The sequence below is a fragment of the Microcaecilia unicolor genome, chromosome 8, assembly GCF_901765095.1.
Source record: "Microcaecilia unicolor chromosome 8, aMicUni1.1, whole genome shotgun sequence".
NCBI classification, from domain to species: domain Eukaryota; kingdom Metazoa; phylum Chordata; class Amphibia; order Gymnophiona; family Siphonopidae; genus Microcaecilia; species Microcaecilia unicolor.
In genome coordinates this window covers 246,075,596-246,087,828 of record NC_044038.1, presented here as the reverse complement: position 1 = coordinate 246,087,828, position 12,233 = coordinate 246,075,596, and the positions used below count along the sequence as shown (strand labels likewise).

At 46.1% G+C, this 12,233-nt stretch overlaps 2 protein-coding genes across 2 annotated transcripts in view; one reads left to right on the top strand and one right to left on the bottom strand.

The window, feature by feature from the left end:
- LOC115475565 (poly [ADP-ribose] polymerase 2-like) overlaps positions 1-12,233 on the bottom strand; it is a 153,364-nt gene that overhangs the window by 95,719 nt on the left and 45,412 nt on the right. The gene's annotated exons all lie outside the window — the stretch shown is intronic.
- The window catches only part of RBPJL (recombination signal binding protein for immunoglobulin kappa J region like), a 40,116-nt gene that overhangs the window by 15,472 nt on the left and 12,411 nt on the right, over positions 1-12,233 (top strand). The window contains exons 6-9 of the mRNA XM_030211390.1: positions 118-292; positions 3,862-3,999; positions 10,159-10,268; positions 11,903-12,043. Coding sequence (XP_030067250.1) covers positions 118-292; positions 3,862-3,999; positions 10,159-10,268; positions 11,903-12,043 — 564 coding nt within the window. The remainder of the gene's footprint in view (positions 1-117; positions 293-3,861; positions 4,000-10,158; positions 10,269-11,902; positions 12,044-12,233) is intronic.

The window sequence follows — 12,233 nt, the reverse complement described above, 5'->3', positions numbered from 1 at the left end:
TTTCTTTTTTCTACCACGGGGGGCATTTTGGCAGTAATAATTAGCACAATACTTATGTACTTATTTGCTGATTAATAGACTAGATAAATAACCATCATACTTCATTTTCTGTTGCAGAAATTCAGTTGTGCAAAAGCCTTATACATTTCTGATGCTGATAAGAGGAAGCATTTTCAACTGATTTTGAAACTTTACTTCAGCAATGGACAAGAAATTGGCACTTTTTATAGCAAAATGATTAAAGTGATTTCCAAACCTTCTCAGAAAAAGCAGTCACTAAAGAATGCCGACCGTAAGTTACAGAGACACTAGGAATGCACAGAGTCATAATGAGCTCGCGGTATGTTATGCACAGAGCAGAATGCTTTTCTGATGTCTACACACTGCCTTGTTTTTTGTTTTCGCATTTATAAGGCAGATCATTTTATCAGTGACTGGAAAATGTAGATCTCTTCCAGCCGCTGATATTCAGTGCACTATATAAATAGTGTCGGCTGCCCTGGCAGATCCATACAGTGTCTGAAGGTGGAAACAGAAAACTCTCTATATAGTGGTGATATTCATCTGCTACATGGAGAGCCTATGGAGAAGTCCTAAAGGATATGGAAAAGGTATCAGTATAGTGACTGGATATTGGCACTAAGGGGCAGCCACAGCAATCACGGCATTATTTACGGAGGTTATTTTAAAGGAGCCAACGTTAAGCCTATTTTATAAATACAATTCAATACTAAACTTGTATTCCACAATTACAGAAATACTTTTCATTGTTGATAACATTTAAGAAAGTCAATCAAACTTTGGGAGATAACAGTAGACAATAATTCATAGAAATTATCCCCCTAATTCTATACAAGTCACCAAAACTTCTGTGCGCAATTTAATTGGATAACAAGCTAATTAGCCCCAATAATTGGGTTTTTAACAAGCAGTTATTGGCACTAATTAGATTAAAGATAGATCTTCATTCTTTTTTGTTTCTTTTTCTGTTATTGCTCTGTTTTGATGTTTCTTCTTAGTTTCTTAGTATTGTTAACTGTTCGATACCTGTTATTTTATAGGTCACCAAAAAAAATCGCTTTACTATGAACCGTTCCTTTTCTTTTGCTTTTTGCAATGGTACGATTGCCCTTTTCTTTTTGTTTAATCTACACTTTTTTTTGTGGTTATTTCTGCATGTTTCATCGCTTGTTGATGTCCTGCTGTTGTACGTTATCAAGGGAAAATAGTAAAGTTATTTGTTTAAAAAAAACTTTTTTACACAATAGTTATCAATCAACTTTTCACAGTATTCCTTTCTACTCTCAGTTATTTGCAATTTATATTTATTAATACGTTTATATTAATTGTGCTCGATATACTCTCTTTCTTGGGGTCAAAGCAAGGCAGTTTACAATCAAATCATGGAAATAGAAAGCAAGGCCATATTATAAATAGGAAAGTAAAAAGATATGCGAGATGAAAAGGTTAAAGATGAGGATGCAGGGCCTGTCCACTTGCCTGTCTCATTCTTGTACCTAACGCCACTGTTCCCACTAAGCTGAGCGGGTGTCCTCAAAACGCATTGCTGCTTGTAGTGGTGGTGCTTCAATATTGTGTGTTCAATCTCTAGAGCAGTGGTTCCCAAACCTGGTCCTGGAGGCACCCCAGCCCAGTGGTGTTCCTAGGGGGGGGGCGGTGGGTGTGGTCCGCCCCGGGTGCATGCCGCTGGGGGGGGGGGGGGGTGCCACACGCCTGTCGGCTCCGCTCGTTCCATGCTCCCTCTGCCCCGGAACAGGTTACTTCCTGTTCCAGGGCAGAGGGAGGATAGAACGAGTGAAGCCGACAGGCGCGCGGCACCCCCCCAGCAGGTAAAAATGCACCCGGGGGGGGTGTCCTTTCGCTGGGGGGGGGCACTGCACCCAGGGGGGGGGGTGCATTGGCGATCCGCCCCAGGTGTCAGCCGCCCTAGGAATGCTACTGCCCCAGTCAGTCAGGTTTTCAGGATACCCACAATGAATATTCATGAGAGAGATTTGCATGCACTGCCTCCACTGCATGCAAATCTCCCTCATGAATATTCATTGTGGGTATCCTGAAAACCTGGCTGGCTGGGGTGCCTCCAGGACCAGGTTTGGGAACTACTACTGCTACTACTTATCATTTCTATAGCGCTACTAGATGTACGCAGCGCTGTACACTTGAACACGAAGAGACAGTCCCTGCTCGACAGAGCTTACAATCTAATTAGGACAGACAAACAGGACAAACAAGAGATAAGGGAATATTAAAGTGAGGATGATAAAATAAGGGTTAGGAGTTAAAAGCAGCATCAAAAAGGTGGGCTTTTAGCTTAGATTTGAAGACGGCCAGAGATGGAGCTTGACGTACCAGCTCAGGAAGTCTATTCCAGGCATATGGTGCAGCAAGATAAAAGGAACCACTGCTCTAGGGACAAGCAGGTTCCCTGGAGTCCTGCAGAACTTACCTGTCCCTCACTATTGAAAATATGATAGTGAAACAGCGCCCCCCACTGGCAGGACTGCAGATGGAGGACTTCTGCTCAGCTTAGAGAGGACAGTGCTAACCACCATCAAAGGTCTGAACAAAGTCTGTCTTCAAGGCCGCCTTAAATTTCAGAAGTGACAATTCAAGCTGAATAGAAGGTGGCAAAAGATTGTCTACAGAGTGGACGCCAGAAAGAAAAAGGCTGCCTTGTGCTTTCTAGACCAGTCAACGATAGTGGTGGGATATGCAATCGAATTGTGTTAAGAGAACGGAGGAGATGGAGGGATGAGTAGGGAGTGCTAAGGGATGCAAATATGGGGGGGGGGGGGGGGGGGGAACCAGTGAAAATGGCTTTGTGAGCAAGAATCAAGATTTGAAAGTAGATGGGAAGCCAGTGGTGTTGTAGAACTACTACTACTACTACTATTTAGCATTTCTATAGCGCTACGAGGCATACGCAGCGCTGCACAAACATAGAAGAAAGACAGTCCCTGCTCAAAGAGCTTACAATCTAATAGACAAAAAATAAATAAAGTAAGCAAATCAAATCAATTAATGTGAATGGGAAGGAAGAGCGGAGGGTAGGTGGAGGCGAGTGGTTACAAGTGGTTATGAGTCAAAAGCAATGTTAAAGAGGTGGGCTTTCAGTCTAGATTTAAAGGTAGCCAAGGATGGGGCAAGACGTAGGAGCTCAGGAAGTTTATTCCAGGCGTAGGGTGCAGCGAGACAGAAGGCGCGAAGTCTGGAGTTGGCAGTAGTGGAGAAGGGAACAGATAAGAAGGATTTATCCAGGGAACGGAGTGCACGGGAAGGGGTGTAGGGATGGACGAGTGTGGAGAGATACTGGGGAGCAGCAGAGTGAGTACATTTATAGGTTAGTAGAAGAAGTTTGAACAGGATGCGAAAACGGATAGGGAGCCAGTGAAGGGTCTTGAGGAGAGGGGTAGTATGAGTAAAGCGACCCTGGCGGAAGATGAGACGGGCAGCAGAGTTTTGAACCGACTGGAGAGGGGAGAGGGGAGAGGTGACTAAGTGGGAGGCCAGCAAGAAGCAGATTGCAGTAGTCTAAACGAGAGGTGACAAGGGTGTGGATGAGGGTTTTGGTAGAGTGCTCGGAAAGAAAGGGGCGGATAGAAGTGGGGTAACCCGGTTTGATCTCGTGGCATAACAAAGAAGGCGAATTGCTTTATCTTGAATCGAGAAGAAATGTTTTAAAAGACCTAGTGGAAGACCTGCATAAACCTTGTCATGTTCTTTAATGCTGTCATCTATGTTACTATGGCATTGGGAGAAAAGGTCTGCTGCTGCAGGTGTAAATGCATCCCTCTGTGCTGTTTGCCACCCAGGATTTAATCTAAGTCTGTTTCTTTGCAGTGTGCATTTCCTCTGGATCCAAAGTTTCCCTGTTTAATCGCCTGCGCTCTCAGACCGTAAGCACGCGCTACCTGTCAGTGGAGGGAGGGGCGTTCGTAGCCAGTGCCAGGCAGTGGGCATCATTCATGCTGTACCTTGGTGAGACATTTCTCTACTTCCTGTGTGTTGGCAGTGCTTACTACTACTTAACATTTATAAAGCGCTACCAGGGTCATGCAGCGCTGTACAATTTAACACAGAGGACAGTCCCTGCTCGAAGGAGCTTACAATCTAAAGGACAAAAAAGTGCAGTCAATCAAATTGGGGCAGTCTAGATTTCCTGAATAGATGAATAATGGTTAGGTGCCGAAAGCGACATTGAAGAGGTGGGCTTTGAGCAAGGATTTGAAGATGGGCAGGGAGGGGGCTTGGCGTATAGGCTCAGGCAGTTTATTCCAAGCATAGGGTGAGGCGAGGCAGAAAGGGCGGAGCCTGGAGTTGGTGGTGGTGGAGAAGGGTACTGAGAGGAGGGATTTGTACTGTGAGCGGAGGTTACGGGTTGGAGCGTAAGGGGAGATGAGGGTAGAGAGGTAATGAGGGGCTGCAGATTGAGTGCATTTGTAGGTTAATAAGAGAAGCTTGAATTGTATGCGGTACCTGATCGGAAGCCAGTGAAATATTATTAATATTTCCTTCATATAATACCCTCTACAGTAGAAACTACATACAGATGCAATTCCATAGACAATATAGTCTAAGTGGTTACTTCATTCAGTGGGAGCTAAAGTGATTTGCCCAAGGTCATCATGAGTGCCGATATCAAAAGTAGGAGCTGAATCTGTTCTTGGCCCCAGTGTTCTAGCTATTAGGGGATCGATATTCAGCAGCTCCAGAGTAGTCGGAGATAAATATTAAATGTTCCTGGTTATCAAGATAGTCATTTGAACTAGTAACACATATGGTTGGCTCATCTGCTGAATCTACTGCGAGAACAACATTGGTTACCTTTGAGGGAGCTCATCAAATTTAAGATCTTGATCCTGGCTCTTAGAGTCTATTGTACAAGCATCCCATTACATCTCTACCCTTTGCTGCTGCCCAGGGGAACTATTGCTGTCTGGCTCCAACACTTTGGAACTCGCTCTCCTCAGAACTGCGTAAAGAAGTATCTTATCGAAAATGTAAAATAGGGTTGAAAACATACTGGCCGATATTTAGCCAGTGACGATCAGGATTTTTTATATGCGCTGCTAACTGTATTCAGAATCTACACAAACGGGGGAATCAAAGTAAATCACCAATAAAGAAATCATTGCTGTCTTATAAACTGATAAAGACCCTCAGAGATATAACTCACCTATGCAGCTAACCAAAAATCTGGTTGTTAAAGAGGGTGGATAAGTTTTTTCATTCATCTTCAGAAAGGCAGTTAATAAATCCCAATAAGAAATAATAAAATTAATTGGGTCATCGCACTCAGTGCCATAGCGAGGGCACCCCCCTGCACCCACCCCCCGGGTGCAGCACAGCGCACCCTCCCCCCTCTGGAGCGCACCCTCCCCCCTCCGAAGCGCACCCCCCCCCGGAGCATGTACTTACATAGGAAAGCGGTGAGGGACGGGTGGGAGGGCCGAACCGCCCCGAGTGCATGTCGCTGGGAGCTGCGTCGGCTCCGCTGGTTCCCTGCTCTCTCTGCCCCGGAACAGGAAGTAACCTGTTCCGGGGCAGAGGGAGCAGGGAGCCAGCGGAGCCGACACCCCCCCAGTGGCGTGCACCCGGGGCAGACCGGCCCACCGCCCACCCCTTCCTACGCCACTGCTCGCACTGCAAACCCAGACTCTTAACCGACCTTCCCTCTGCAACAAGCAGTGTGTAAAACAAAGAAAACTTAATTAAATACACTGTGAACTAATATCACCTCCACAAAATAACAGAACATATCATATCATACATGCAGTAATAATCCTATACATTAAATCCTAACTTTTTAGGATAACAACATAGGAAAATCTCAAACTTAATACTTATCTTAATATCCTACCAGCAGCCCTACAGTCAGTGCCTTAAGAACACAGAGGTCACAGCAGTGGTGTAGCTATTGGTGGGCCTCGGTGGGCACAGGCCCACCCAGCTGCAGCGCCACACTGCTCTCTTCCCCCCTCTCCTCCGTGGCGTCCCAACATCTGCACTCCAGTCTCTGAATCCCTTCCCTCCCTGTTGTCGGCGATTAATTCTTGCTGCTTTCGCTAGCTCCGCAGGCTTCCATCTGCCACATTCTGCCAGACAGGAAACAGGCAATGACATCAGCGAGGGCAAGACATGGCAAATGGAAGCCTGTGAAGCCGGCGCAAGCAGCGAAAATGAATCGCTGCAGGGCACTGAGGATGCCTGTACTGATATCAGGGAGGGACGGAGTTCAGAGACAGGAGCGCAGATGCCGGGATGCCACAGAGGAGAGGAAGAAGATGTGGATAGGTGAAAAAAAACCCCTCTTATGTTCTTAAAAATTATCTCCGGGAAGATATTTGTGGTATGTGGTGGAGGGGGAAGGGGAAGGGCTCATCCAATTTACCTTTCAGCCCATCTAAAATACCAAGTCTGGCTATGCCTCTGGTCAGCAGACTCTTCTTAATGCTGAGACCCACTCATCTTCACAGCCTCCCTGAACATCTGACACTGCGTGAAATCGGCTCAGAGACTCGGGTACAGATGCATCAAGCTAGAAAAAATACAGAATATAAACACCTCATGGACTTGTACGAATATCTATGACTTTTGGCATCAGGTGTTATCCTACATAGGAACAATTTCTCCATATGATATATTATTGGGAACAATAGGTTACATAAGAACATAAGAGTAGCCATACTGGGTCAGACCAATGGTCCTTCTAGCCCAGTATCCTATTTTCCAAACAGTGGCCAAGCCAGGTCACAAGTACCTGGCAGAATCCCAATTAGGAGCAACATCCCATGCTACCAATCCCAGGGCAAGCAGTATATTCCATGTCTTTCTCAAGAGCAGACTAAGGACTTTTCCTCCAGGAATTTGTCCAAACCTTTTTTAAACCCAGATACACTAACCACTGTACATCCTGTGGCAAAGAGTTCCAGAGCTTAACTATTTGTTCAGTGAAAAAAATATTTCCTCCTATTTGTTTTAAAAGTATTTCCATGTAACTTTCTTGAGTGTCCCCTAGTCTTTGTATTTTTGGAACGAGTAAAAAATCGATTTACTTCTACTCGTTCTATACCACTCAGGAGTTTGTAGACCTCAATCATATCTCTCCTCGGTCATCTCTTCCAAGCTGAAGAGTCCTAACCTGTTTAGCCTTTCCTGATGTCAGAAGAGTTCCATCCCTTTATCATTTTGGCCACTTTTTTAAAAACCTTTTCTAATTCTGCTATATCTTTTTTGAGATATGGCGACCAGAACTGAATGTAATACTCAAGGTAAAGTTGCACCATGGAGTGATACAGAGGCATTATAGTATTTTCAGTCTTATTCACCATCCCTTTCTTAATAATTCCCAGCATCCTGTTTGCTTTTATGGCCGCCGCCACGCACTGAGCAGAAGATTTCAGCGTATTCCTGCAATATTTCACAGTCTACACATGTTTTAACAACCTTGAATAGTTTTGTATCATCTGCAAATGTAATCAACTCACTCGTCGTTCCCATTTCCATAACATTTATAAGTCTGTTAAATGGCACCGGTCCCAGTACTGATCCCTCCACTGTTCACCCTCGTTGGGTTGTGGTGATTTTCTTTTCAAGGAGAAACTTTATTTTTGATATAAAGCTTGCATGGTAGATGTGTTCTAATGATGATCCCCCTTTTGGGCACTGGCGTAATGCTATTCATCTATTAACGACCTGGGAGGATCGAGCTGCTTTTGCACTACAGTGAAGCATAAAAAGTGGTTTGGGCTGATCTGGGAGTCCTATATTCAGAGACTTTCTCCTTGTGCTTGTAATTTGATTCTTAAATGACCTCCATTTGTGATACAGTCGGATACATCTACGTCTTGGTTGTTCGCCATACGGATTTGGGCAGATGGTGGGGGTGGGGGGAGGAGAAACAAAAAAGGAGCTTTAAGGTGGATCTGTTGGAGTTGGGGTTGTTTTGTAGCTCTCTAATGGAGGGGAGAGTTATAAGAGTGGAGGAGTGGCCTAGTGGTTAGGGTGGTGGACTTTGGTCCTGGGGAACTGAGGAACTGAGTTGGATTCCCGGCACAGGCAGCTCCTTGTGACTCTGGGCAAGTCACTTAACCCTCCATTGCCCCATGTAAGCCGCATTGAGCCTGCCATGAGTGGGAAAGTGCAGGGTACAAATGTAACAAAAATAAAATAGATACTATTGGAGATTCTACATGGAATGTTGCTACTATTGAACATTCTACATGGAGTGTTGCTACTATTGGAGATTCTAGGTGGAACGTTGCTACTATTGGAGATTCTACATGGAATGTTGCTACTATTGGAGATTCTACTTGGAGTGTTGCTACTATTGGAGATTCTAGGTGGAATGTTGCTACTATTGGAGATTCTACATGGAATGTTGCTACAATTGGAGATTCTACTTGGAGTGTTGCTACTATTGGAGATTCTAGGTGGAGTGTTGCTATTCCACTAGGAACATTCCATGTAGAAGGCTGCGCAGGCTTCTGTTTCTGTGAGTCTGACGTCCTGCACATACGTGCAGGACGTCAGACTCACAGAAGCAGAAGCCTGTGCGGCCACATTGGTGATCTGCAAGGGCCGACTTCTACATGGAATGTTGCTAGTGGAATAGCAACATTCCATGTAGAATCTCAAATAGTAGCAACAGTGGAGGAGTGGCCCAGTGGTTAGGATGGTGGACTTTGGTCCTGAGGAACTGAGTTTAATTCCCACTTCAGGCACAGGCAGCTCCTTGTGACTCCGGGCAAGTCACTTAACCCTCCATTGCCCCATGTAAGCCGCATTGAGCCTGCCATGAGTGGGAAAGTGCAGGGTACAAATGTAACAAAAATAAAATAGATACTATTGGAGATTCTACATGGAATGTTGCTACTATTGAACATTCTACATGGAGTGTTGCTACTATTGGAGATTCTAGGTGGAACGTTGCTACTATTGGAGATTCTACATGGAATGTTGCTACTATTGGAGATTCTACTTGGAGTGTTGCTACTATTGGAGATTCTACTTGGAGTGTTGCTACTATTGGAGATTCTAGGTGGAATGTTGCTACTATTGGAGATTCTACATGGAATGTTGCTACAATTGGAGATTCTACTTGGAGTGTTGCTACTATTGGAGATTCTAGGTGGAGTGTTGCTATTCCACTAGGAACATTCCATGTAGAAGGCTGCGCAGGCTTCTGTTTCTGTGAGTCTGACGTCCTGCACATACGTGCAGGACGTCAGACTCACAGAAGCAGAAGCCTGTGCGGCCACATTGGTGATCTGCAAGGGCCGACTTCTACATGGAATGTTGCTAGTGGAATAGCAACATTCCATGTAGAATCTCAAATAGTAGCAACAGTGGAGGAGTGGCCCAGTGGTTAGGATGGTGGACTTTGGTCCTGAGGAACTGAGTTTAATTCCCACTTCAGGCACAGGCAGCTCCTTGTGACTCCGGGCAAGTCACTTAACCCTCCATTGCCCCATGTAAGCCGCATTGAGCCTGCCATGAGTGGGAAAGCGCAGGGTACAAATGTAACAAAAAAAAAATAAAGAGTTAGAACTCCCTCTCCTTCCCTTTCATTGTAACATAGTAACATAGTAGATGACGGCAGAAAAAGACCTGCACGGTCCATCCAGTCTGCCCAACAAGATAAACTCATATGTGCTACCTTTTGTGTATACCCTACTTTGATTTGTACCTGTCTTTTTCAGGGCACAGACCGTATAAGTCTGCCCAGCACTATCCCCGCCTCCCAACCACCAGCCCCGCCTCCCACCACCGGCTCTGGCACAGACTGCATAAGTCTGCCCAGCACTATCCCCACCTCCCAACCAGCAGCCCTGCCTCCCACCGCCGGTTAAGCTTCTGGGGATCCCTTCCTTCTGAGCAGGATTCCTTTATGTATATCCCATGCATGTTTGAATTCCGTTACTGTTTTCATCTTCACCACCTCCCGCGGTAGGGCATTGGGTGCCTGTTAGAATGTTGACTGCTTTTTGGGGTGGGGTGGTGAAAACTAAAAAACTTTGATAGCACTGGTATTTTCTGTTGTGTATTATCTACATTATTGTTGATGATTCAAGCATTTTTTTTTACATCAGTAAAAACTTTTATGACTAAATCATTTCATTCTCTCCCTTTTCTCAGTGGATGAGGGTGGTTCCAGTGGTGACTTCCCTCGACGGGAGGGCTACATTCGCTATGGCTCCGTGGTACAGCTGGTGTGCACGGTTACTGGCATGGCACTGCCTCCTATGGTAAACAACATGGGAAGGGGGGGGGAGGAATGCCTATAGCAGGCATCACTATAACAATATGATAATCTCTCTTTACCTCATTTCCCCCTCCCCCCATCTCAAAGTCCGATCTAAATGCTTAGGGGTCAATTCTATGCTCTGCTAAATATCTAATTCAGGTTGGAAATGCATCCTTAAATAAAAATGTTTTTAATCCTGACTGAAATCCTTTTAAGCAGGATCCAGACCTTAACTTGATTGGGACAGCATTCCATATTTTAGGAGTGACCACACTAAAAATCTTAGTTTGAATATGATCATATTTTATCTGTCTGAAGGAAGAATCCAAGCCAGAATATAATCAAACATATAAACGGCGAATGACCGTACTCACTCGCAAATGCGCAGTAGAGACTTCCCTCTCTGCCCCGCCCCCGCTTCAATACGTGATGATGGGGGCGGGACAGAGAGGGAAGTCTCTACTGGCATGCTGCAGACGTCGGAAACGCTCCCCCTCCCCCCTCCCCTGGAGTCGCCGCCGCCCCTCCATCTGGCCCGAGCACTGTGAACTTACATCAGCACGCAGCAGCAGGCACATCAGCAAAGCTGCCGTCGGCCTTCCTTCTCTGCCTTTGACCCGCCCTCGCCGACGTTACGTCACACGAGGGCGGGACACAGGCAGAGAAGGAAGCCCGCCCCGACGGCAGCTTTGCTGATGTGCCTGCTGCTGCGTGCTGATGTAAGTTTACAGTGCTGCCCGGGCCGGGTGGAGGGGCGGCGGCAGCAACTCCGGGGAGGGGGGGCTCGGAAACCCCCCCATTCCAAAAGTAACCCGTTTTCACAGGCTCAACAGCTAGTAATTTAAATAATGAAAGATCATATTTTACTTACAAGAAAATAGCCTCCACACACATGAACCGCAGCTAATGAAAACTGAAACTAATAGCCACAATGCTTTTACAGTGGCTGATTTTGCACCACACTCGGAGCAACAGCTGACATCTTAACTCCAGAGAGACTAATTCCTAAGGAGCTTATCCCAAATTTACAGATTTAAATTCCTGCTAAAATTTTGTTTCAAAAACATTTATTTGGAGCATTCTATTTACCATGTAAAGTATTGTGCAAGATCATAAGTGCATTATTTGCAAACTCATTACTTAAAAAAAAGAGAATACAAAGAGTAACCCCCCCCCCCCACACACACACACACACACACATACACAACTATCTTACAAACCCTGGTGGTGTCGTCAGGGCAGGAGTGATGCCCCAGCCGCGGCAGCCATTTTGAAAGCAGAGCTGGAATGGGCAGGAGTAACTGGGGATTGCTCCTACCGCGACACTCCTAGACCACCAGGGATTGTAAGACAGGTCCTTGGGGGCCACAGGAGGTGGGGGGGTCTGGAGGAGGGGCGGGAGGGAGACAAATGGGACAAAGCATACGTTTTCAGTTTCCACCAAAACCAGGAAGTAAAAGGATTTTAGACCTGTTTTAGCATCTTAACCAAAATTCAGTTGTCCTGTATTGGCCAGTCTGCATATATTTTGCTGGGATGAGTGATGAACGGGAGGAGTCAGCTCAGTGGCATTTCAGAATATGTTTCTGCAGGACTTTTCAGAAAAGAACCATTCTGTATTACGTGTCCTCCCAGGTAATCCGTAAGGTGAACAAGCAGTTTGCACTGCTAGAAGTGGATGAGCCTGTGTCACAGCTGCATAAATGTGCTTTCCAGCTACAGGGCAGTCCCAGGATGTACCTCTGTCTGTCTAATGAGAAGGTCATTCAGTTCCAGGTAACAGTAACCCAGTGGCGTAGGAAGGGCGGGGCGGTGGGGGCGGTCTGCCCCGGGTGCACGCTGCTGGAGGGTGCAGAGAGCAGCTGCGCGCCTGTCAGCTCCACTGGTTCCCTGCTCCCTCTGCCCCAAAACAGGTTGATGCGCCGGGGAGGGGTGGTGTCGTTGCGCCGGGGGGGGGGGGGTAGCA